Below are 27201 nucleotides of genomic sequence, written 5' to 3'. Positions count from 1 at the left end.
TGCCCACCCAGGGGGGCACGACTGATTTGAAAGAAACCCAAACCGACAGGACATAGTCCAGAAAGATCATCCAGTACAAATGTGACCCAGAAACCTGTAATCACAGCATTCTCGAACAGATCAAACTGGTTATTTAACACTCTTTAGACTCAGAAAGTCTTTAACAATTGATGAAATATCATCATTTCTAAGTGGTTTGTGTTTAACATTCAGGAATAATTGGACACAGTCTTAAAACATCTCTTTGGCAAGGAAAATGCCCTTTCCATTCTGTGTGTGTGTGTTTGTGAATTTTATCCCACTCTTCTATATCGCTTTAGCCTAGACAGACAACCATTTGGGCTTCCCAGGTGGCGCTACTGGTAAAGAACTTGTCTGCCAATGCAGGAGACATTAAGAAACTCTGGTTTGATCCCTGGGTCAGGAAGATCTTCTGGAGGAGGGCATGGCAACCCACTTCACTATTCTTGCCTGGAGAATCCCATGGACAGAGGAGCCTGGCAGGTTACAGTCCATGGGGTCACAAAGAGTCAGACACGACTGGAGCGACTTAGCACAGCACAGATAACCATTTACCCACCAGAAGTGATTCTCATTTTCTCCTGCCTACTCCATTCTCTCTCCCAAGGAAAACACCCTGAAATAAGACCTCGCCTCCTGCGCAGTGAGCAGTATCACTTCGCCGACAAACACCAGGGGAACTGGGATGAGTTTTACACCCAGGCCGGGGTCCACCTGCCCTCAGTTAGGCTTTCAGACATTCCCCTCCAGGCTGCCCCTGCCCTGCCCCGAACTGCGCTGCCGCCAAGGTTTGGTTTCCTTAGAAATGGCGGCGGCACCATCCGGGAACTGTAAGAGCTTTCCTGTCCCAGAGGCTCCGCACTGCTGAAACATGGGTAGGAGAGAGGGAACTGGATGATGGAAGCTAGGAAGAGTTTTTCTGATTGCCGTTTCAGATCCCATTATGGAAAATTCCTTTGGAATATATTAACCATTATTTGTTGGTCTAAAGAAAAAAAAATATGTGTGTATACACATATGGCTTTGCGCACCTACTATTCATTCATTTATTCAACAAGAACATATTGGACAGGCATCTACTGTGCAGTCAGGCCCTGGGCTAGTTACTTTTACATCATTTATAGCAACCAAATCCTCCTGCATGCATCTCCGTTGTGTCTGATTCTGCAATGCTGTGAACTATAGCCCGCCAGGCCCCTTCTGTCCATGGAACTTTCCAGGCAAGAATACTGGAGTGGGTTGCCATTTCCTTCTTCAATCCCCCTGAGAGGAGGGCAACTTCTATATTCTCCTCTCCAAGAAACAGAGACTTGCTTCTGGAGCCAGAGATTCTATTTCGAGTGGAAGTTTTCCCTCTAACTAGCTGTGTGGCATTGGGCAGATAACTTAATCCCTCTGAGCCTCTGTTTCCTCCTCCATGAGGTGAAGATAATTCCTTCTGCCTCACTGAGTCCTTCTGCATTTGAAACGAGCTGATAAACTCAAGGAGATCAATCATGTAAGAGGCTGAGTGCCCAGATTTAGGAAACTGTAACAATGGAGAGCCACTCTGTGATTGTTTTGCTGGAGCCAGGAGGCCAGACCGCGCCTTGCGGTAGGGTGAGGTTTCCTGTGAAGAGAATTGAATTTTCCACAGTCAATCATCCTGAGAAAAGTTAAACTGGAGTGAAAACTCCCTCCCTCTCAGAAGCCACGGCCGGCTGGCGGGGGAGGAAGGCAGGACAGATGGGCTTCGCAGGGTGCAGAGATCTGGGGGCATATCCAAGGGTGGAGTGAACGGCCCTGGCTGTTTAAAGACCAGCTCAGAGCCCGGCATGTGGCCAACCTGATCCCAGCCCCTAAGGTGAGTGGGGGTTTGTGTAGTGACTAGAAAGCTCTGGGCCAACTCTGCAGCATTTGGAGAGGGGTGCCCTCGGCCCTTTGGCCAGCCCAGGGCAGGCCACTGGGAAACCAGTTAGGCTCCGGGCAGGAGAACGCCAAGCCCTGGCTTCTGTCCTGTGTAGAGGCAGCAGCAGCGATGGCTGTGTCGTGGGGTCACTGGTTTCTGGCAAAAGAGGTTGTGAGCAGTTACCAAGGTGTCCACTGGCCTCAATAAGGTGTATCTGGATTCCAGCTCCCTTGGCAAAAGACTAGAACAATCAGAACTGACTCTGTGGATGTGAACAAGCACCCCTGAGAATTCCTGGGCTTAAAATTAGAGGGTAGCCTTAGAAAAAGACTTGATTTGTTAGTAATGTGTGCTTAGCTGCTCAGTCGTGTCCAACTCTTTGCAACCCTTTGGACTATAGCCTGCCAGGCTCTTCTGTCCATGGGATTCTCTAGGCAAGAATACTGGAGTGGGTAGCCATTCCCTTCTCCAGGGGATCTTCCCAACCCAGGGATTGAACCCAGGTCTCCTGCACTACATGCAGGAGCCATCAGAGAAGCCCAATTTGTTAGTAATACGCACAGGAAAATCCTTGGAAACTGTTATTGGGCTATCAATGGGGGTGGCATGATTTAAACTCCAAGCTGGGAAGCTGGGTAGACTGTTTACACCCCTACAGAGCCTAGCACAGGGTAAGTGAATAATAAGAAAGGTCTGGGACCTTTCTCCTTATTTCTCCCCACATGATGAGAGGGAAGAAACTTTGGTTGCAGGAACACATCTGCAACCTCTTGGTGCATCCTCTTAACACAGGGTGCAGAAGAGGAGATGAGTGGCCATATTATTTAATTTATATGTCAAAAACCAGGTCTTTCAGAAGGTTTGACCATGCCTGTAGGGATCAGGGCATTCGTCCAGGGACATGAAACATAGTAAACATTTAATGATGGTTACGACATTCAGAAGACTCTTGAGTCCCTTGGACTGCAAAGGAGATCAAACCAATCAATATTAAAGGAAATCAACCCTGAATATTCATCAGAAGGACTGATTCTCAAGCTGAAGCGCTAATACTTTGGCCACCTGATGCAAAGAGGCAACTCGTTGGAAAAGACCCTGATTCTGGGAAAGACTGAGGGCAGGAGGAGAAGGGGGTGACAGAGGATGAGATAGTTGGATGGTATCACTGACTTGATGGACATGAGTTTGATCAAGCTCCGGGAGATAGTGAAGGACAGGGAAGCCTTGTATGGTGCAGTCTCTCGGTTCACAAATAGTTAGACATGACTGAGTGACTGAACAATAACAACGACGACATTCAAGTGTTCCTTCTAAAACCCATTTGCTCCTCACCACTATGGTCTGAGGCTGGTACTATTATTAGACCCATCATATCAGAGAAAGGAAATGGGTGGTATACTCTAAAAAAAGCGGTATACCACAGGAAATGCGTGGTATACTCTTAAAAAAAGTGGTTGAAGGGCCTGCTGATGAGAGTGTGATGGGCAGACAGAAGGGAAAACAGACGATGGGGGAGCAGCCTGGGGCGAGCCAGATGGGGCATAGCTGCCACCCCTCATTCAGAAGGGGAGGTTCCAGAACCCAGAAGGATCCGAAGCTGCAGGAGAGCAAGCAGTGGCCTAGACTGATCTAGCCATGTCATCCCACAGCCCCACGGGAAGGGACTAAGTACCTTGACATCCCTTGGTTTCCACCCTCCCACATCCTGGTGGCACCTTTCACTGGCCAAAAAGGAAGCCAGGGGTGTCCATCCAGAAAGGTAAGGTTTCCAGGGCACTGAGCAGGGTGGTGAAGGATGGTAAGTGGGTCTGGAAGAGCATCAGAAGAGAGCTGACACATGAGTTTATAGATTAGGAAACAGAGATATAGATGACATAACCTGCCCAATGTCACAGAGCAAATAAGAGGTGGGATCAAACTGAAGCCCACACAGTATGACTGAATCCATGCTCTCAACCACTAAGACATGCATCCTAGAACTGATTGAAAAGACTACTGGTTATCCAGCACCTTTTCCCCGCTGCATCCGACTTAGTCATCCTTCCAGTAAAAGACTCCACTTACTCCCACCCAGATTTTCCAGCCTTCTTGGAGCAAGGTATGGCATCTGACTAGAGTTCAGGCCAAAGGAATGCAAATGAAACAATGTGAGCAGCTGTTAGATTACACCCTCCACTTTTCTTCTCTCTTTCCTATAGACGGGGATGTGGGATGTGATGGTGTGATCTGAAGCAGCCACCTTAGCCCACGGCAGGGAAACTCCATTTGAGGTTATCAGAGGAGCTTATGCTGCACGTGAAAGACAACTTAATTTGTTTCTTGTTTCACTCACTGTAGCTCATTCACTGTGGTTAAAGCAGTAGGAGTCGTGATCAGTAGAGATGGTTAGTGATCACCAATGCAAGTGTGCTCCTCTTCTTTCTGGCTGTTACTAGACTACCTTTCCCAGCCTCTTTCCATCTGCGTGAGGCTATGGGACTAGCTCCCACCTCTGGAATTGGAAGGAAGGTGAGTGTGTTACCCCCAGGCTGAGACAACCATCGGTGAGTGTACCTTTGTCCCGCTCACCTTATTCACTCGTCTGCCAAATGTATGCAAAGCATCCAGTGAAGGAATCTGATGCTCTAGAGTAGGATGGATGAAAACAGGAAAGGTGCCTGGGGCTTTCCATGATCACATGGATCAGAGCCCTCTGACAACTCAACACTTGACTACAATACAAGCAACAAACACCACCTCTATGGTGTTAAGTCACTGACATTTGAGCTTGTTTGTTACAGCAGCAGTTTGTCTGTCTATTCTGACTATTTTCATACTTCCCAGTTGCTGCACTCTGACAGACGTAAGTAGTATTATCCAGCAGTGCAGTCTTAGCCCCTGTTTTAGGAGGGCAAGGGGGTGGGCTGGTAAACATTTACTGTTTTAAAGAAGTTACACAACTGTTACTAATTATTGTGATAAAGCCCCTACATCCTGCTTGAATAAGGAAGGCAAGAATAGTACAAGAAAACCCTTTCTCATGGTACACTGGCCCTGGGGGCACTGGCCCTGGTCTCTCAAGAATGCTATTCCCATGAACATTCCTTTGGGGACTCAGGAAAGTTCACAGAGTCTGAGCAAAAAAGAGCATCAGCTGAACACACTGAGGCATTTCAGAGGGTCAAGAAACCCCAAAGGGCAGCAAATTAGGGAAAGTAAAGGAAACAGCGACCCATCTATGTCCATGTCCTTTTCAGTGGTGAAGGAGTGGGCTCTCTTCCATTCTTCCTAACGTCCAGATTTTCTAAAGTAAGCATGTGCTACTTTTATATTAAAAAGTGGTTTTAAATTTTCCATTTTTAAGAAACAAAATAAACCGATTAAGCCTAAGGAATGAACAGACAAGAGAGATACAGGTCAAAGGATACAAGTGCCCCAAGGCATTGGTATGACAAAGAGACAGTTCAGCCTTAGGAATATACAACCATGAAAAGACAAAGCATCTCAGAGGTGACCCTCATTCACTCGTTCAATAAGCATTTCCTGTACCAGGTACTGGGCTGGCTGCTAGATCTGCAAAGAAGAATGAAGTGGCCACAACCTCATACAGTAGCTGACAACTTTGGCTACACACCAGAATCACTTGGGATTCAGTTTTTAAAACATACAGTGATAAAATACGGATGCTTAGGTCCACACTCCAGGGATTCTAATGCAATTAGTCAGGGTTACGACTTGGTCGTAGGACTTTTAATAGCTCCCCTGATTCTAATGAGCAGGGTGGAGCATCCCTAGGAGCACGTGACACATGAACTGAGTGTTGAAGGAAGGGTAGGAGCCAGCCAGGAGAGGAAGAGAAAAGGGGTGATATTATGTAGCCAGAGCTGCATTTAGACTGTAGTTCAATGTAACAGATGGTTATGGTGAGTGGGAATGATGCAAATGATGGGCGTTACCCCATGGCTAACCGAATGTCTATCTTCCAGGTAGTAGGAAGTTGATAAAGGTTACTAGACAGGGGCAGACATGATCATACCTGGCTTCATTCCAACTCTCCATGCATTCTCTCTTACCCTCTCCGATGGCCATCGTCTCTATCTACACATGGGGCTATAGAAGGGCTATGGAGAGACGATGCGGATTTTGCCTCTAGAAAATGGTACCATCACAGGAGACAGGGCATATTTCTGGACTCTCCATCAGAAGACACCTTCAACACAGCACTCATCTCGAGTTAGACTCCTATTTTCACTGCCTTTTCAAAAATTCCTTTTTATTTTATAGGGGAAAACAAAAGTTTATTTTACTCACAGGCCTGAGAAACAGGAAGTGTGACACACTTCTGGGGGGCACGAGAGATGCCTCAGGGTGGTCAGAGGGCAGAAAGTAGGAGTGCAGGGGAACAAAAACCCCTTTTTGGTTACTTAAATTCATTACGTGATCTTGCTGCAACACTGAGAATAAATGCCCCAAAGCGCTAGTCATAGCTTATTTGGAGACTGATATGAAAATTTGGAGTTGAAGCAGACTACCTATCGCATCATGAGAAAGTAGTGGCATTGTCACTGAAGACCCTCGACGGAACACCATTCCACATGCAGCTCCAAAACAAATCACTAGACAATTCAAATGACCTGATCACCATTTCTGAGCATCTGTTTGAAGAATAAGAAGAAGAATAAATTACAGAGGAATTTCTAGAAATAAAAATGGTTTCAGTTAATAGATTGGGACAATTGGTGAGAGCTAGTCCATACTTCATGCACTGGAAATGTGTCTTTTAACTGAATAAAATAATAATAATGAATTAACAGCCATAAGCACTTCCTGAATATCTGCACATACAACATGTGGGGCTAGGACTTTACACACACCATTGACCACAGTCATGCAAGGTCTGCAATTAGGTTGAGAGATAACCGAGGCTCAGAGCAGTTTTATCTGCCCAAGGTCACAGGTAAGTGCAGTGATAGAATTCAAACTAAGTCTTCATGGCCTCTCTCCCTCCTTCTCCGGGTCCCTAAGATCCTGGCCAAGGGGTGAATCTGTGCTCTTTCGTGCTTCAGAAAGAATGGCTGCTTGACAAGCTCATCAACTGCTGTAGGGTAATCTTCCCTGCTGTGTGTCTAAGGAAAGCACCGAAAAGTATCACGATTCTTTCAAGGGAAAAAATGCCAGCTCCCTCTTTGACCTGAATAGCATGGAAACAACACAGTCTCAGCCAATGAGCTGCTCTGTCAGGAAGAGGAAATCCCTCTGGAGACACCATGCACCCAAGCAGTATGGCACCCGGTGTAAATAATAAACACCCAAGAGCCACACACCTCCTTTGGCTTAAGATTTCAGGAGGCTGGAACTGGGTGATGCGTTAGGGGCTGCTTGGCACAACCCCTGCTTTTCAAAGATGAGAAAACAGACTGGTTAACAGATCTACTAAAGCAGGCAAGGGGTTCCCAGGTGGCTCAGTGGTAAAGAATCTCTCCATCAACACAGGAGACGCAGAAGACATGGGTTCAATCCCTGGGTCGGGAAGATCTCCTGGAGTAGGAAATAGCACCTGACTCCAGTATTCTTGCCTGGAGAATCCCATGGACAGCGGAGCCTGGCGGGCTACAGTCCATGGGATTGCAAGAGTCGGACACAACTGAGCACAAGCCTATACTAAGGAAGGCATAGCAGCCAGAAACTTGGTCTCAAACTCCGACTCTGTATTTTATCTTATTTTGTATTCTCAATCATCTTGCATCCCAGAGCCCAGGAGGGAACCCCAGGATTCCTATAACACTCTCACCTCCTCATGAAAAACTGGGCTTTCCCCACAGAGGAGCTGAAGGGGAAAAAAAATGCTGTTTTCTGAATTTCTACTGCTGATTTGAAGGGCTCCCCCTACTGATCAGCTGGACCGTCCAGTCTGTTGGTTCCAAAGGGAGAGATGGAAACAAAAGAGGATCAATCACCTGGGCCTTTCAGGTACATAAATCGTTCTGTGAATGCAAACAATTAGGTGTTTATACAGGTGGTTTCTTGGAGCAAGGAATGCTCTTTCTGCCATGGCTGACACTTATCTATAATTTAAGAGAACCAAACAGCTTCTGTCCCATGTAAAGCACCAATGCTGGTGTCATTCACACACAATTAAACACGTGTAGAGCAGATCATCAAGAATATGCCCTCTTCAGAAACTGCTTCATGCAAAGCTATGGTTTAGATTTCATTTCCATTTCATAAAACGGCTCACCACAATGTCCCTTCAGAAGCTAGTTTTGTTCATGCATTTAATTTGTGATTCCATTTCCAGAGATGTGATTGCCTCAGAACTTGTCAGAAACACATTTTCTGAATAAAACAAGGTCCTCTTCCCTGCCTCAGAATGCCTCCCCTTGATCTAGACCTATTTTGGGTGCCTGGCTCTTAGAAATGGATGGAAGTCCTTGCTGCGGTGGAATTTAATTAACTTCAGCCAGTGTGGGTCTTGCTGAGGACACGCAGACCAGGAGGAAAGGATGATCAGACACATGGTACCCAAGGCTCAGAGCCTCACTGTGGATAAACATTTTTAAACAGCTGTCATTTCATGGAAGGAAGGCGAGATGTTCAAGCTGGTGATAAAAGAACAGCAGGGACAGACGTGACAGCCCAGATTGTTAGCGGCTTAAGGAAACCGAGAATGAGAAAGAAAACCAAAACCAAAAATCAACCACTAAGCTACCAAACGAGACTGGGTGGCAGGAATACTTGGAGATAACCCGACAACGCAAATGTCCTTCTCTTCATGGGAGGAAGTCTATCTCTGACAAGTGTGTCCTGGCTCACCCACCACAAATCTACACTTAGAATGACAGGCGGAAGAGGATGAAATGCCCTATTCCAAGACACCTGGAGGAAAAACAGACGTCAAGGGCGATCGCAGCTCCCAGGTCTTGAAATTTAATTACCAGAACGTTTTTGGCCCTGGACTTCATTAAATTCAGGTTAGGGAGTAGCCACAAGATGTCCTTCTTGTGGCATTTACCGGCTAGCTACATCTTTCCAGGCAGGATGAGACCGCCTGCTTGCAGGGTCCCGCAGATCAGGAAGTTTGCTGTGGCGCGCTCCTGGGAGCATCACCAAAGACCAGGACACACACACACGCACACACGCACACACCGCACAGCCGACTCTCACCCCTGCCACCTCCAAAGCTCACGCTCCAGGAAAAGGCCAGTTCTCACAGCAAAAGGAACGTGCAGCAGGGCGAGAGTCCCCCGGCCAGCCCTTTCTCTCCGCCCCTCGGGCATGGACTCCAAATTCGCGATTCCCAGGCTGGGTTCTAACAAGAAAAGGCAAAAAGGGCAGACTTACCGAACTCCTCCGGGCTGTAGGGCGCGGGAGAGGCTTCCACAAACTCGTTGTCTGGAGGAAGAAGAAAAGCAGAAAACAAAAATAGAATCTTAACCTTTCAGGGCTAATCGATTAAAAATCAGTTACCGCCCAGGTCCCTTAGAAAAGCGCGCGTTTCTCTCTCCCAGCGACGGAAATCCGTGAACCTGGGGCCTCCCGGGGTTCCAGATGCCAGATCCACTGGGGGTAAGAAATCGTTAAAGAAACTTGGCGGGGAGCATTTCGGCCCAGGAACCAAGCGTCTTCTGGGCGCAGGCAGGTGCGCGCCAACTTTCCGTAGGTTGGAGCCCATGGATCCCCCGGCCCGGCGTGCCAGGCAGCGACCTCCCCCTCTACCCTCAGCCCGCGGGGCGCATCGCGGCGTCCCCCGGGTCTAGTGTCGACGCCCCGGCGCCCAGGAGCCCCAAAGTTTCCTAGCGGGTCCCGGAGGCCCGAGAGCGCGCAACGGCAGCGGCGGCGAGCTCCCTGCGCCCACCCGAAGGAGCGCCCGTGCGCATCCCCGCTACCCGTTGCTAGGCGACCGCGGCCTTCACGCTCTGCAGTGGCGCGCGCGCTGCCTCCCGACTCCTGGTGGGAGGGCATCTTCCCCATCCCCACTCTCTCTGACCATTTATGACAAACGAGCGCGTAACCAGTTGTAAAAACGATTTCTGCATTTTTGTATTATGTCTGTCCTGTTCCGATCGATGCTTGGGAAATCGTTTTATTTTTGCTTTGCTTCTCCTGGGAAAAAGCAGGAGTTTCAGAGCTTGAATATTCCCTGCAGCAAGGAAGGGTTTCCAACACCCTCAACCCTCTCCTTTGAACCTGAATTCTGACTTCACTCCAAGCAATATTTCTTCCTCTTAAGAGACTAGCAGAGAAGATAATATGCCTTCATTTCACAGGTAGGGAAACTGAGGCTCAGAAGTTAAGTAACTTATGTACGACTGCGCATCGTTGTGATACTCTCTGTGTGTGTGTGTGTGTGTGCGCGCGCGCACACGTGTCAGGAGAGAGCAGAGCCATATTCCTTCTAATATTAAAAGAGTTGCGCAGTTTCACGTACAGAATGTAGAAACAAAAGTTTGGGTCTGAAAATTTGAGTTGTAGGTCCTAAAGAAATTGATGTCAGCTTGCGGGAGTCTCCCTGCCTAGGTCAGTAACTTGTACAGATGCATTATGTGTTTCTACCAGGACTGACTGATGCCTCACTCAGGAGGGCCCTGGGCTATGGGAAAATGGTCTAGAGATGCTGGGAGGAGGCAGAGGAAGGAAGGCGCAGACATAGAAAATGGCTGTCTCTTCTCCATCCCCGGCCTTGGACACTGATAGTTGGAGAGTGAACAGTCTGGGCAACATCCGGACCTTCTATAGTCTCAGACTGATCAGATCGCCAGCTGCAGCAGCCCGAGGGCCCGTGGACCTGTGCTGAGGTGCTCTGATTCTGTAAACCTCAGTCATCTCTGAGTGTTCTACTGTCAGTCTACAATTTACCGTGGAGGACAGAAAGAAGGCGCCCTGGCCCGAGTGCCCACGGAGGAATGGTCCGGGACCAAGCTGAGACTGTCCTCCTTCCGCACCAGGGTAACCGTTCTTCTTCTTCCTTTTCTGTTGGCTGCCCTGAGAGTGGCTTGAGGGATATCTCAGTTCCCTGACCAAGGACTGAACCAGGGCCACAGCAGTGAAAGCCCCGAATCCTAACCACTAGGCCAAGGAACACCCCAAAGCAACCATCTTGAACTGCCCAGCCTATCTCTCTATCCTCTTCTGTTTTCCCCACTCCTGACAATCTGAGCTCTGAAATCCAAGATGTGAATGTGCTTGGGTGAATTTTTGCACATATCAAGACATCCCCTCCCATCTCCTGAAAACCTCCATTTGCTTTCAGGAATTCATGGGCTTCCCCTGATGGCTCAGTTGATAAAGAATCCACCTGCAATGCAGGAGACCCCGGTTCGATTCCTGCATTAGGAAGATCCCCTGGAGAAGGGATAGGCTACCCATCCCAGTATTCTTGACTTCCCTTGTAGCTCAGCTGGTGAAGAATCCACCTGCAATGTGGGAGACCTGGGTTCGATTCCTGGGTTGGGAAGATCCCCTGGAGAAGGGAATGGCTACCCACTCAAGTATTCTGGCCTGGAGAATTCCATGAACTGGATCCCAAAGAGCTGGACACGACTGAGTGACTTTCACTTTCACTTTCATTCATGGTTTGTAAAACTTTCTTTCAACTCCTCACTCTGTTGGAAACCTGGCTCTCCTTGAAAATAACAGAGCATGTTGTCCACAACCCTTACTCACTGCAGCCATCTACAGACCTCTGTGTTATTCTACCTCATTTCTTGAAGGTGTTGGCATCTGGATCACTGTCACTTTTCCCAATACCGTTCCCATGATAATTTTTATTTCCAAATCTACCAGTGGATTCTTCTCGTACTCTGATCTCTCAGCTCTTCAACATCCTCTCCCTTCCTGCACCTCCAGCTATCCCAGCTTCCTGCCCTTCTAGTAACACCATCTGTAATCTCAACACCAAGCATTCCACTTTCCTATCACCACCACCCAGCCTTCCAAGCTTTCCAGCTTATTCTTCCTGTTAGCCTCACCCAATGTCTCCTTGACCCCAACCGCTCCTGTAATTTGCTGATCCTGTGATCTTTTCTGTGTTACTCTCCCTCTTGACATTCCTTTCTCTTTTAACCACCCTAGTTTCCAGGTTTACTATTATCATTTCTCTTATATACCCTTTCAAATCCACCTCTCTCTCTGTCTACTAAGTCTTTGGGAAAACCATACCCCTGATAAAATCTATTTCTTTATCTTCTCTCTGCTGGCACCCAGTGAAACATGATCAGAGAAGCACAGCATCATGCTGACTGGTCTTATTTTCAGTGTGTGACCACTAGCCTCAAGTGGACATTAGTGCAGCCCAGCAATCAGTCTGTTTGCCTGGTTTACTTACTCTCCTGCTCTCTAGTTACTATGGATGAACCATCCATTTTCCAGCTGAGGCCAACTCCTCTGTTGTGTATCAGATCCTCCGTGCCCTCTCACATGGATTTCTCCCCCATCTCTTCTCTAAGTTGATGTTCTCCTCTGTTCTGGATCATTCCCATCAGTATACAAATGTGCTATTATGTTTCTATCTTTAAAAAATCTTTTCCAATTCTACTTCTGTCTTCCAATTACTGATCTCAAGTTTCAGTGACAGTTTACCACAAAATTCATCAAAGAATTGTTTATACTCATTGTTTCCACCATCTTCCCTTAATCTTAAAGGCAAACAGGCTTATAGCTCATCACTCTTCCAGAGTAGCTCTTGTCAAGGTCAAGACTGACCTTGGCACTGCAAAATTCCAACGGTCAGTTCTTGATCTGAGTAGGAGTCTTTGACTCCCTGATGCCATGAGGAGGTGAGCTCAGATGGCCTGTTTGCAGGACTGCTGCTGCCGCTAAGTCGCTTCAGTCATGTCAGACTCCGTGCGACCCCATAGACGGCAGCCCACCAGGCTCCCCCATCGCTTCCAATTCCCCATCGGATCAGGAGGCAACTAGCCTTTGCATTCCAAGAGAGACAGTCTACAGAGGGCTTTGGTATGAGCACCAAGGTCTGGTTAGGGGTCAACCAGACCTTGGCTCTAATACCAGATTCACTATTAACTAGTAGTTTAATTTCTGCTAACCTTAGTTTTCTATAAAGATGGAGATAATAATTATACCTAACTCATAAGGTTGTAGCAAGAATGCAATAACCTACAGCATTTAGAGCCTGTAAAATAGAGACTGTCACACTGTGAAAATCAAGTACATGTTAGTTATTATTAGATGGTATGCTCTTTCACAGCTGAGGAAAATGAGGCTCTTTTCTCTACTTTAATGACTTCAAGTTACTGAAAGGAATCACTAACCACAGATTATGCTTCCATTTAAAAGCAATGTACATGGTCCCACCTCTTAGTTTGCTTTCTAAGAGTTTCCTTGAAAGTTAGTTATGTGGAATTAGGATCAGGCATTCCCCATAGAAAGAGCATTACAAATATTCTACCAGGTGATTAGGTTCTGGAGCCTGCCAGATTGTTCTAACTCACAATGGACTCCCTTTCAATTTGTTCCCTATAAATGGATGACTCATAAGCTAAGAATTTTTCTTACAGCCCTTCAGTTATTTAAATTTCCTAATCAGCTGAAAGTTAATGAAAAAATATTTTTCTTGTTTTAATATTTGTTGTTGACAATTTTTCTAAAATATATGATTCCAATTTTCTATCTTAGGAAGCAAAGCAGAGAAAACAATAACATTTCCTGTTAGTCAAACAATACTTATGGGGAAGTACCATGCTTCTCTGGTGGTTCAAATGGTAAAGAATCTGCCTGCAGTGCAGGAGACCTTGATTCCATCCCTGGGTCAGGAAGATCCCCCGGTGAAGGGAATGGCAACCCACTCCAGTATTCTTGCCTGGAGAATTCCCATGGACAGAGGAGCCTGGCAGGCTATCGTCTGTGGGGTTCAAAGAGTCAGATACAACTGAGCAACTAAGCATACACACCATGCTTTCAGGGTGGTAGGCAATGCATCTGTGAGGCAAGGCAGATACAATAGTGGTCAGAACGGGTTCCTGTCCTCATGTTGCTCACCTTCCAATAGGTTCAGAAGACCTTCCTAACCTTAGGCAATATCTCAAACTGGATGCTTATAGACCTCATATAAAGAAATGGTTCTGCAAATAAGTTAATCAGTACCATTTTTCTAGATTCATATATATGCGTTCATATACAATATTTGATTTTCTGACTTACTTTACTCCACATGACAGGTACTATTCTATTTACAGGACAGAAATAAAGATGCAGATGTCAAGCACGATCACGTGAACATAGCGGGGGAAGGGGAGGATGGGGCAGACTGGGAGAATAGCATTGACATATACACTATCATGTGTAAATAGACAGCTAGTGGGAAGCTGCTGTATAGCACAGGGAGCTCAGATTGGTGCTCTGTGATGACCTAGAGGGGTGGAATGGAGGGAAGAGGCTCAAGAGGGAGGGATATATGTATACATAATAGCTGAGTCACTTTGTTGTACAGCAGAAACTAACACAACGTGGTAAAGCAATTATGTGAAGTGAAGGTGCAAGTCGCTCAGTTGTGTCTGACTCTTTGCAACCCCATGGACTATAGAGTCCATGGAATTGTCCAGGCCAGAAAACTGGAGTCGTAGCCATTCCCTTTTCCAGGGAATCTTCCCAATTCGGGGATCGAACCCAGGTCTCCCACATTGCAGGTGGATTCTTTACCAGCTGAGCCACAAGGGAAGCCCAAAGCAATTATACTCCAATATAAAAAGAAATTGTTCTGCTGGGAAGTTATAAAAGAGAGTACACAATATTATAGGTTGGAATCTCATTTCTGTCAAATTATTAGGGGAGAAATCATAGGGTTGTTACTAGATCTCCCAGAGCTTCAGTTTCCTGACGATAATACTTAATACCGTATTGCTGGGAAAAGCTGAGCAGGTTAAGTGTGAAACAGACCAAGCACAGTGCTGGACACTGTGGACGCTGAGGAAGAAATGTTCCTTTCTCTCCCACACAGAAGGCTTGGGCATGCTGGAGGCCCTTTTTTTGACTCTCCTAGTGGGGCTTCCCTTGTAGTTCAGTCGGTAAAGAATCTGCCTGCAAGGCAGGAGACCCAGCTTCGATTCCTGGGTCGGGATTATTCCCAGGAGAAGAAATTGGCAACCCACTCCAGTATTCTTGCCTAGGAAACACCATGGACAGAGGATCCTGGCGGGCTACAGACCATGGGGTCTCAAGAGTCAGACACAACTTAGCAACTCAACCACACAGAAGGAGAGTGGGCTTCCTGCTGCTATGGCCTCTAAAGACAGGGAAGCAATCTCTGATCTTATTTCTAGGGCAGCATTTATTAGAAAGTGGGACATGTGGAGAGAAAGCAGCAAGAAGGAAATATTTCTGGGGCTTAGGGTGAATTATTTCTGGGACTCAGGTTTTCCATAGAAACATAGTACAACAAGGGGCTGATGGCTCATCTTCACTCTTACTATTACCCCCTACATGATTTGAGCAGACTTTTGGGAGCTAACCTGGGAACCCAATCCCTAGCTTTAATATTTCTTCAGATATATAAAGTTAATAATATATTATTCATTAATATTAATAATTTTATATAACACATCAAACTATAAATGTTTTAAGTTAATTTTATTATATAAGCAAATAATATATATTCAAGGGGAAAGAAAAAGACATTTAGTCCCCATGGGTATAAACTGCAAATGGAAGTCCTCCTTTCTCAGTTTCCATCCACAAACTGAAATAACATCCACAGATTCTTGCATGCTCGAGATTGCTTTTTAGGCACATTCAAACATGTTTATGAATTACTGAAATAAGTTAAGTATCCTATGATGGCTTCTGAATGAAAGACAGTGCATTTCTAAATGAGATCTTGGTCCAACCCCAATCATAAACTGAGGTATGACTATTTTCTCAGTTTATAAACTGAGGTATGACTATTTTCTCAGTAGGGCAAGAAAGTGTATAAACAAATCTTTGGAAAAAAGTCTTATCAACTATTATGTATAGAACAGTAAAATCTTGAACAGTATGTAGGTATTTAAAGGGTTCTACTTCAGTTATCCTGGAAACTCACTAAGCAGAGCTCTCATCCCTCCACCCAGGAGCTGTGCTCATGTGGCAACATGAAACATAATGCTAAAATCAAAGGAATTCTTTGGTCCATTTTTCTAGAGTTAAAAGCACTGGAAAATGCTTTTGGAAGTGTTTCTAGCAAAGCAGCCATCACTAATATCCTGCATGGTGGGCAGGATGGCAGCTGCGTACCAGCCCCTGCCCCCAGGAGGCTGGGGATGCCATCAGCCCCTGTCTGGCCTCTGCTGCGGTGGGGCCAGGGCCTGCCTTGCTGCAGCGCTGCTTGGAGCAGAGGCCACAGGGAGGGCCAGGCTAGATGGGCTGCTTTCATACAGCCCCTTGGTCAATGGAGAAAAGGAGGAGACGGGCCTCATACAGGAGGTGACTTCTTCCCCCAAGAGATGGATGAGAGGTCTAAATGCCACCCTAGGGGGACTTCCCTGGTGGTTCAGTGGTTAAGACGCCACGCTTCCAATACAGGGGATGCAGGTTTGATCCCTGGTCAGGGAACTAAGATCCCACGTGCCCTGTGATGCCGCCAAAAACTTAAAAACAAAAAGTTAAAAAGAGAAAAAAAAATGCCACATAGGGAAAAGGTTATTTTTCGGCCAAGGTATGCTATCAATTCCCTTTGCAAGAAAAAGCTGCATGGATGCTGTAGTAAGTTAGGATGGTGGCCACAGGCTAGGATCTGTGCACAGCCTTCCCGATCCCTACCCCTGGGAGGTCACCGATTTCAATCATGAAAGACAAGGAGGAGAGAGCTATACCTTCCCCCTGCCTCCCTCTTCTCCCTGGTGTTGCCCTTGGCTCACGTTCTCTGCAGGTAGCCTTCTGTCTCCTGGAGGCTCTCTGCTAGTTAATGGCAGAAGGGAGTGGAGATGCGAAGCTTGCCCCTCCTCCTCTCCCTACTCTGGGGAGCGAGGGCGAGACTGGTTTAGGAGACAAGAGAGAGGCCGTGGCTGCCCGGGGCCGGTCTGACTCTCTGCTCTTATCCTGTCTCTGTGTGCATCCTCTTAGGACAGCGGACAGAGGACAGCAGGGGCACATATGTGCCCACCCATAGCGTTTCATCAAAGAGAATTTTCATCTAATTGGTGTCTCAGCATTAGCTCCAGGGCTGAAATGGCCTAAAGGACATCTCTCTTCTCCTAGGGTTTAATATTCTTTTCTTTAAGCACAACCCCACTTTTTTTTTTTTTTTTAATAATCCTTGATGCAAGGCAGAAAGAAAACAGAGTTGCTTCGTTCCCTTTAAATGAAAATCAAGCCTCAGAGAATGCTTTAAGTGTTTGATACTGTCCAGAAGAAAGAAATGGCTTTAATGGAAGAATTGTGGGTGTGTGCGCGCTAAGTCGCTTCAGTCGTGTCTGACTCTGCGACCCTATGGACTGTAATCCTCCGGGCAATGGGATTCTCTGGGCAAGAATGCTGGAGTGGGTTGCCATGCCCTCCTCCAGGGACTCTTCCCCACCCAGGGATCAAACCCATGTCTCACGTCTCCTGCATGGGTAGGCGGGTTTTTTTTTTTTTAACCACTAGTGCCACCTATATGTCACTATATGTCACCTGAAAAGAAAAATCATTATTCTTACAGAAACAGTGCAAGCCAAGAGATGATATGGTACCAAGTCTGACAGGAAGACAAGGATTCATTTTGGTAAAAATGCTAAGTATGTTCTCTGAACAATTCAAATACCAATGCAGTAGATGTTACTAACAACAGCAAAGTGTTTTATGAAGTGTATGAACTTGGAGCCATCCAGCCCACCTCCCACCCCCAGGTAACACCCCCTGTTACCAACTATGGAATAGAGGTGAAGATTTAAAAGACTCTTCACTCAGCATCATATCAAAGGAAATGAACTCTGGCTGAGCCAAGAAGCAACTAGAAGGTATATGTGGCTATGACTCAGAATAAACCATTCCAAAAATACACACAGAAAAAGGTCCCTGCAGAGGAAAATAATATACTTCCAGCTTGCATTCAGCTGCATCTATTGAGTGAAATCAGACAAAATGCCTTGTGTTAATGTGAAAGGTAAAAACATTTGGTGTCACTGAAATCTATAACTAAACCATTATAAGAGAGGTCCATAGAATGGATGTGAGTTTCTGCTGACATGCAGAGACCATCCTCATCTCCCATTTTGGTCTGAGGCCTGTGAGGGAATCACTTCTTTCAGACATTGCAAATAGACTCTACCTGGTGCACAAGAGCCTCTCTTTTTTTCACATTAAAATGGTTTTTCCAATAAACTATGGCCTTACCAATATAGGTGCTGAAAGGGTAAGCAGAAGCCTGAGTTCTTGCCTTAGTTTTGCCACTAAATCTTTGACAAGTCTCCATACCTGCCTAGCCTATGATCACCTCTGTAAAAAAAAAAAAAAACCTGACGTTTATGCAACTTGTTAAAACAAATGTCAACGTGTATACCTGTGGCAGATTCTTGTTGATATATGGCAAAACCAATACAATATTGTAAAGTTAAAAAATAAAATAAAAACAAAACAAAAACAAATGTCAGTAGGAGACCAGGGATGACAGATTATGTTGTATCAATCTTTTTACCACCCTGTATGCAGGAGAAACAGACACAAAGCTCAACTATACACAATTTTATTTTATGAAATAAAATAATTTTTTTTAAAAAAGAAATAGGACTTCCTTGGTGGCCCAGTGGTTAGGAATCCAGCTGCCAATGCAGGAGACACGAGTTCGATCCCTGATCTGGGAAGATTCCATATGCTGCAGGACAGCTAAGCCCATGTACCCAAGCCACCACAGTGAAAAGCCCTCACCCTGCCATTAGAAAGTAGCCCCACTCACTCAAACTAGACAAAGCATGCAGAATCTTCCTGGATACATTTCGTGGAGTGCTGCCTTCAGGTTGTCTAAGTCAGAGCAGTGCTTATTGGAATTAATCATTTGGTTTGATCCCTCATCCAGGAATATGCCGCATGCTGCAGGGCGACTAAGCTGGTGGCCACAGCTACTGAGCCCACGTGCCCTAGAGCCCGTGCTCTGCAACAAGAGAAGCCACAGCAGTGAGACGACCACGGACCGCTACTGGAGAGTACTCCCTGCCCACTGCCGCTACAGAAAGCCTGCACACGGCAACAAAGATCCAACACAGCAAAAGTAAGCAAATAATAATTTTTTTGGTTTTTTTTTTTTTTTTTGGTAAGAAATAAACTCAAAGGATCAAGCTTCCTAGACACGTGGTGCTGCCCCCTTGAAACTGATGGGGAAGTGAACTGGATGGAGCAGAACCCTGGAGAACAAAGACCTAAGTGTGACTGTGAGCTCTACTGTCGTTTGCCGTGCAAGCTGGACTTCGTATTTGTGTCTTCACAAGTCTCAGTTTCCTCATCTGCAAAATGGGGGTAATAGTAACTGCTTGAAGAGATTTCAGTGAGGATATGAACAAAATGAAATAATGTCCCCAGCAGTGCTTGGCACCCAGACCACACTTGGAAAAATGTCCTTCCTTCCTGCAGGAGGGAAGTCCACCCCTTCCTGTTTTTATAACCAGAATGGGGAAACAGCGCCAATAAATTTCTAGACACACCTGGCTCTGGCTGCCAGGTTATGTTCCCCACACTTCCTGCCTCTTCCCTGATGATAAGTTTAAGCAGGTTGGGCCCCCTGGGAGGAGTGAACGACAACAGGGTTCCCAAACAGCTGAGTGAGCGCAAGTATAACAGGAAGACATGTTTTATGGATTCACTGTGAAGGTCTGAGGACGCCTCCCCTCCTGCGCCAAATCCCCACATGTCTGACGGGGCAGCTGGCGAATCAGAGGAGCCTGCGGTGGTGGTCAGAACCAGGGCTCTGGCCCCCTTCTGTTCTGTGTGTTAGGCCCTGCATTTAATTTCATTTGGAAAATGTGTTCCAGGCCTTTAAAATAAATTTGCGTAACCACTGGCCCAGGCCCTTGAGGGGATTTTAAGAGTGTAGGCTTTGGGAGTGGAAGAGGGACTTTCGTGGAGAAATTCTGTATCTCCCCCAGACATCCTGGGCTCTTCCCAGCCAGCTTTCCAGGAGGTTGACCCACCCTCATGGCAGCCGAGATGCCCAGATGTTGCCTGGAACTGGCCTTGCCTCCAGGCCCATGACTCACCAGGATGACTGAGCCACCCTGGCAGGTAACACGGTTCTCAAAGGACTCCGTGAAGCCAAGAATAAGATCTCAAGGCTTGCGCACTTTCAGGACTTTCCCTGGTAGCTCGCTAGAAATGTAAACCCCATTAGCCCACAGTGAGCCTCCGAGATGGAGCAGCTGGGACCAGCCAGTGTTGGGAGAGGGGGGACGTGGGGTAAGAGGTGGAGGGAAGATGGTCTGAAGCAGGTGGATCAAGGCCTTGGCAATGCATTAGCTGAGGTGCCCATTGGTGGCTCTTGGATGGTAACCCACACATTGCAACAGCACTGTGGGTTTTCTGGCCTTGTTAAGAGCTAGTTGTCTTTTCTACTGTGACAATGAAATAAGCAGCAAAAAAAAAAAAAAAGTCTGTAACTGGACCCCCAGAGCCTTTAATTGAGAAGGCAGAGTAGCTAGTTTTGGAGGGTGAATCGTCAGGCAATAAATTGGCATGGTTAAGTGTCAGGCAGACCTCCGTTCAAATCCCCACATTGCCTGTGACCTTGAGCAAGTTTCCCAACATCTTCAGGCTCAATTTTTTTCATTCATAAAAGGAGAATAAGGTTGTTGTGAGAATGAACAGTGATGGTCTTTATCTATACTAAAGAAAGGTGTAGTGTCACGTCCGGTGTAAGGTATCTATCTAATGAGGGATTACAAATATTTTTTTGTAATTCATCCAGTTCTGACTTAAGTCTGGCACAGGGGTCTCCCACTGTGCAAGTTTGTTTGTTTCTGAGTGTGAGTTTCCTCACCTCATTTCAACATTTCACCGTATTTCCATTTTGCCACCCTACCTAGTCCTCTTAGGACCTGCATCCTTTCCCTGAACCCTGACCTAGGCCTCTGGAGGTGGTGGTAGTTTAGTTGTTAAGTCATGTCCAACTCTTGAGATGCCATGGACCATAGCCCACCAGGTTCCTCTATCCATAGGACTTTCCAGGCAAGAGTACTTAAGTGGATTGCCATTTCCTTCTCCAGGAGATCTTCCCAATCTAAGGAGAGAACGCGGGTCTCCTGCAGTGCAGGCAGATTCTTTACCGACTGAGCTACCAGGGAAGCCCCGCTTAGTCCAGCCTGAGAACCACCCAGATCCAGCCGCTCACAAGAACTTTCACATTTCAGCATACTGCTTCCTTGAGAGGGTGCTTCACCCACACAGGACAACACAGCCAAAGTCTGTCTTGGACACCGCCAACATCACAGACCGACTGTCTGAACTGGGGCCAGATAACAAGGGATCTGCTGCCCATCTGAGCTAAGCTTTTCCATCAGCTCCAGATGCTCATCACTACCCAAGAGCAGTGCCTCTCCATCAGGCAGATCTAGACACCGGGCTGGGTCCCCTTCCTACAAGCCAGATGTATCTCCAAAGACTAGATATATGATGTGGTGAACTCAAGGAGATGTGTGATAATGCTTGGAACTGCTCACAGTAGAATTTCTAGCCACCCTGTTGTCACAGTGACCCCTGAGGCTTCTTTCTGCTCTAAACTTCTATGATGGATGATGCAGGCAAACCATACTTACTTACTTCTCTCCTATGCCATCCAGCTTTAATGAACAAGCCTGGGGTCACTGAGAAAAATGCTCTAGGTGTGCCCAAAGCAAGGTGGAGTGATTCCAGAAGCAGTTGTGCAATGCATTGGGCTGCCACAGTCAAAAGACATTCTCAGTGACCACAGAAATCTGCAGAGGACCTGGTTTCAGCCATCATTCATTCATACATCCATTCATTCATCAAGCCACCCAGCCAGCCAGCCACCAAATACGTATCAAATATTTGCCAGGCTGCTTGTGAAAGGGATGCAAAAGCAAATAAAACAAGATGTCTGCCCCTGAGAGGCTCACAGGTCATCTAGGATGCAGACAGTGACAATACAATGTAGAAACTTGGTGACATGGAAAGCTGCAAGCTCTGTGGCAATACTGAAGATAGACTGCTCATTCCGATTAGGATGGGGGTGGACGGGTGAAGAGATCCCAGAAGAGATGACTGAAGCTGGCGCTTCAGAGATGAGCAGGACCTGGCCAGGTAGAAGGCATATACTAATGACAGTCTTTGCAGAGTCTCACAGGTGTGTGAGGACGTGAGGCACTCAAGGATCCAGGGGGAGGTAGACACGGTGATGAGGAAGGCTTCGTGTTTAGTGAGGAGCTGCAGGAGATGAGTCTAGAGAGGCAGGCAGAGGTCAGACCAGGAAAGGCAGGCTGTGTGTGGAGCTGAGGAGGTTCAACTTTGTGCCCTGGGCTGTGAGGAGACATGGCTTAAGAACCTCTAAAAAGTGGCTCAGGTGGCAATGTGACAGGGCGTAGGAGTGAACAGCGATTGGTTTTTGTCTGGACTGCATCCAAGTTCCTTCTCTCAGAACCTAAAGCTTCCCTCTGGGGAAACTCCCATTGTGTGCAGCTGTCTTGGTTGGAAAATGTACCCTGATGCAGTGCAAAAACTAAGTAAGTGTTTATTGCTATCTAAGTTACCCCATTTTAGAGATGGGGTACAGTAGGGAATGTAGTCTGGTGATCTCTGTGTTTATCTTAATCTCTTTCTTATATTCCCAGTGCTTGGCATGTAGTAGCTGCTCATTATTAATTGAGTGAATGAATAAATAACAGCAAATGAGAGGCATACCATTTTTAAAAACATCTTGTGAATGCATTAACTTCAGTGGCCTCTGTTTTCTCATCCATAGATTAGCTCCTACCAAAGTGGATCCCCATTAGATGGGCAATGGGGCAGACCTTGGGCCTGACAGAGGACCACTTCCCTGAGTCAGGGGTATGGTTTTGACACCTGTGTGCTCCATGCCAGGACAGTAACAACATCCCGAACTTAACTCTGAGTTGTATTAATCAGATGCTAGGATGTGGACACAGAATGAAGGAGAGCCAATCTATGCCAGTTATACCGGTTGCATTATCCCCAGTCTTAATCTTTGCAGGGCTGTGGAGAGGAGATGAGAGGGGAGGAGATGGGAGACAGGCAAGAAAATAGTGCCTGGATGTTAGGTGCTCAAAGTTATGTGACCGGCTTCCCACTCAGCTAGGGTAAGGTCTCATTCAATGACAGCTTACATTACTTAATGGTGCTCATCGCAAACCTCCAAGTAGGCATTCTTACTCTCATGTTAAGGCTGAGGACACAATAGATTTTCTTAAGGCCCCATAGTGCATAAAGAGAAAATTCCATATCTGAACCTGGGTCTGTCTGACTCCAAAGTCCATGCCTTCGCCTCTCCACCCAGCTGGTTTTGAAAAGGCAGATAGCGCTGGGCATGTAGTGTGTACCGCTGGGTTGACCCAGTGGGTGCATGAGTTGAAGAGGACCACGTGTATCTGGGACAGCAAAAGCAGCCATACCCCCTCTGGTGTTGGCAAAATGATGAACTCCAGCGTGAGACAGCCAGGTTCCTTCCTCCAAAGGCCATTTTTCACTAAGGTCCATGCTTCCCGCAAGTCTCTTGTATGTGCAGCTCTCTCATCAAACGGAATCTCCTGAAATAATGAGCACGAAAAAATGGAGAAAATTGACTACTGATACTCTGCTGGGGCGGGAACATGTTCTTGAAGGGAAGCACTCAACTTCTAGTTTATTATGTTTCTTTAGCATGTGAAGATTGTTGTCAAGATTCAGGCATTCACAACAGCCAGAACAACCCCACTTCTGGGCATATATCCAGAAGAAAACTCTTAATTCTAAAAGATATACACACTCCTATGTTCATAGCAGCTCTATTTACAATATCCAAGACATGGAAGCAACCTAAGTGTCCATCGACAAATGAATTGATAGAGAAGAAGTGGTACATATATACAATGGAATATTACTCAAGCATAAAAGAGAATGAAAAATGCCATTTGCAGCAACAGGGATGCAACTAGAGATTCTCATACTAAGTGAAGTATGTCAGGGAGAGAAAGACAAATGCTATATGATATCACATATATGAGCAATATAAAATATGACACAATTGAAGGTATCTATGAAGCTGAACCAGTCCATTCTAAAGGAGATCAGCCCTGGGTGTTCTTTGGAAGGAATGATGCTAAAGCTGAAACTCCAGTACTTTGGCCACCTCATACAAAGAGTTGACTCATTGGAAAAGACTCTGATGCTGGGAGGGATTGGGGGCAGGAGGAAAAGGGGACGACAGAGGATGAGATGGCTGGATGGCATCACCGACTTGATGGACATGAGTTTGAGTGAACTCTGGGAATTGGTGATGGACAGGGAGGCCTGGCGTGCTGCAATTCATGGGGTCGCAAAGAGTCGGACACGACTGAGCAACTGAACTGAACTGAACTGAACTGATGAAGCTGAAACAGACATAGAGAACAGACCTGTAGCTGCCAACAGGGAAGGAGGGTCATGGGGGATGGACTGGGAGTGGAGCTAGTAGATGCAAACTATTACATATAAAATAAAACAGATAAACAACAAGGTCCTAATGCATAACACAGGGAACTATATTCAGTGACCTGGGATAAGCCGTAGTGGAAAATGATATAAACAGGAATATATATGTGTGTGTGTGTGTGTGTGTGTGTGTGTGTGTGTGACTGAGTCACTTTGCAGTACAGCAAGAATTAACACAACATTGTAAATCAACTATGTGTGTGTGTGCGTGTGCATGTGTGTGTGTTAGTTGCTCAGTCGTGTCTGACTTTTTGTGACCCCATAGACTGTAGCTTGCCAGGCTCCTCTGTCTATAGGATTTTCCAGGCAAGAACAGTGGGGTGGGTTGCCATTCCCTTCTCCTGGGGATCTTCCCAACCCAGAGATTGAACCCAGGTCTCCTGCATTGCTGCCAGATTCTTTACCATCTGAGCCATGTGTACTTCAATAAAACATAAAAATTAAAAGATTCAGGCACAGTCTGAGTGTGAGATCTTCAACAAGTCTAATCGAGTCAAAAAATCATGGTTCCCTTTTTCATTCAGTTAGCATGTTTATGGAGCAACTATCGCATTCAAGGCTTTGAGCAAGGGACTTACTGTAATTAGTTCTGCATGTTTTATAGAATCCTAGAACTTCAGGGTAGGATAACAGTTGCATTAAAAAAAACTAAGTATATACTTCTATATGTGACTAAAAAACAGACTGGAAAATCTGAACTAAACTTTGGAGGTAAATCCCATCATATTGAAAATATGAGTACTTCCCATCATAATGGAAATATGAGTACTTCTCATTTTCTTTGTAATCTTCTGCATTTTCCATAAGAGACATGCATTATTTTTATAATCTGAAAAAATATATAATAAATATTATTTTCAAAGAAAATCCCAGGGCTGAGAAGGACCATGAAGATGCATTTTCCACTTTCTCTTGAAAACCATGATAGAAGGTCCATGTCATGAGGGCTCTAGTTTTCATAAAAAGGACACTTCACTGGCTGTCTCCAAGAAGTCCAGCCTGGGAATCCCTTCCTGTAAACCGTATCTGGGAAGATTACAACTCACAGCCAAACTTCTCCCAACATTACAAAGAGATTTTATAATTCTCTGCATTGCAGGTCCTCCAAAGAACACGACTGAATAATTGAAGGTGACTGATGGACCTAATCTGTGAATGCAGCCAGTGGGACATTCTCCAGGGCAGAAACCCTGTCAGCCTCATTAGGATGGGTCCTGGTGATCACCAGCTGCAATCAGAGCAGCTGGCTTCCTTTGGTCTCAAGAATGCTGCTCAGAGTTGCCCTGCAGGTTCCTGCACTGCCAGTCTGTCTGCGGACAAGGCAGACTGATGTGATGGGTTTTGGCTGTCTGCCTAGAGAAGGGTGGTACTCTTGGAGAGTTGCAACAAACATCCACAAATCTCTAGTTGAATACCAGGAGGCACCAAAGATTGTACTGCACTTAATTGGGCCCTGGCTCACTAGGGGTTTGTGTTCAATCCAAGCACCCGAAAATTTTAGAGGGGAACTCTAGACCAGAATGGGTATAGCATAATACCATAGGGACAACACTGGATTTGTCAATAGAGTCAGATTTTAATGCTAATGCTGGCACTAACTGGGTGACTTTGGGCAAACCCATTTATACTCTTGAGGTTTAATTTCCTCAACTTCAAATGAAGGAATTAGGACTAGATGATGTCAAAGGTTTGTGAAGTCTATAATACTATGCTTTTACATACAAAGGTCACCTATCCAATTACGTTAGTAGGCTGAGAAAGCTGTGTTATTTGTCCACTAGCAAATTTGAGACTTTAGCCTCAGCATGTGAGAGGTGGCTGATGAGACTAGAGGTAATCTGCCTTTGGAACAAGATGGGTGCTCTGTGCAAACCTAAAAACATGTTTGGAACAGAAATTCAGTTCTGGGCCATGATCATACCAGTTTCTTGTTCAATCACTAAGTTATGTCCAACTCTTTGCAATCCCATGGACTGCAGCATGCAGGCTCCCCTGTCCTTCACTATCTCCCGGAGTTTGCTCAAACTCATGTCCATTGAGTTGGTGATGCCATCCAACCATCTCACCTTTTGTCACGCCCTTCTCCTTTTGCCTTCAATCTGTCCCAGCATCAGGGTCTCTTCTAATCAGTTTGGCTCTTCACATCAGGTGGCTAAGTATTGGCGCTTCAGCTTCAGCCTCAGTCCTTCCAATGAATATTCAGGACTGATTTCCTTTAGGATTGACTGGTTTGATCTCCTTGTAGTCCAAGGGACTCTCAAGAGTCTTCTCCAGCACCAGTTTGAAAGCATCAATTCTTTGGCACTTGGCCTTCTTTATGGTTCAACTCTCACATGCATACATGACTACTGGAAAAGCCATAGCTTTGACTAGATGGACCTTTGTCAGCAAACTGATGTTTCTGCTTTAATACACTGTGTAGTTTTGTTGTAGTTTTCTTTCCAAGGAGAAAGTACTTTTTAATTTCATTAAAACTGCAAGTTTTATGGGTATCATCATTTAATCAAATAAACTAATTACTCAAAGTCTTATATCTTTACCAATTGTAAAATAACATTAATAATATTACATCCTTTAAAAGCAACATGTATTTATCATATACTGTTCATTCAAAATCATTTTATTAATCTTGAGAAGTGAGTTGGAGATTATAATAACTTTGTTTGACAAAAACAGAACTTTACTGAATCATTGGAGAAGGGTTTTCAAAGTAGATT

General features: G+C 45.8%; 1 protein-coding gene across 3 annotated transcripts in view; it reads right to left on the bottom strand.

Annotated features, from left to right (window-relative positions):
• AMOTL1 (angiomotin like 1) overlaps positions 1–27201 on the bottom strand; it is a 199678-nt gene that overhangs the window by 144791 nt on the left and 27686 nt on the right. For 2 of the 3 annotated variants that reach the window (XM_070384289.1, XM_070384290.1), the window contains exons 2-3: positions 23428–23562; positions 9230–9280 (exon numbers count right to left, since the gene is read on the bottom strand). In XM_070384289.1, coding sequence (XP_070240390.1) covers positions 9230–9280; positions 23428–23512 — 136 coding nt within the window. In that variant the 5' untranslated portion in view covers positions 23513–23562. The remainder of the gene's footprint in view (positions 1–9229; positions 9281–23427; positions 23563–27201) is intronic. The other variant, XM_070384294.1, reaches the window with a different exon arrangement.

The sequence above is a fragment of the Bos mutus genome, chromosome 15 (assembly GCF_027580195.1).
Source record: "Bos mutus isolate GX-2022 chromosome 15, NWIPB_WYAK_1.1, whole genome shotgun sequence".
In the NCBI taxonomy this organism is placed as follows: Eukaryota; Metazoa; Chordata; class Mammalia; order Artiodactyla; family Bovidae; genus Bos; species Bos mutus.
The sequence above is the reverse complement of the archived record's forward strand: the minus strand, read 5'-3'. Positions and strand labels throughout refer to the sequence as shown.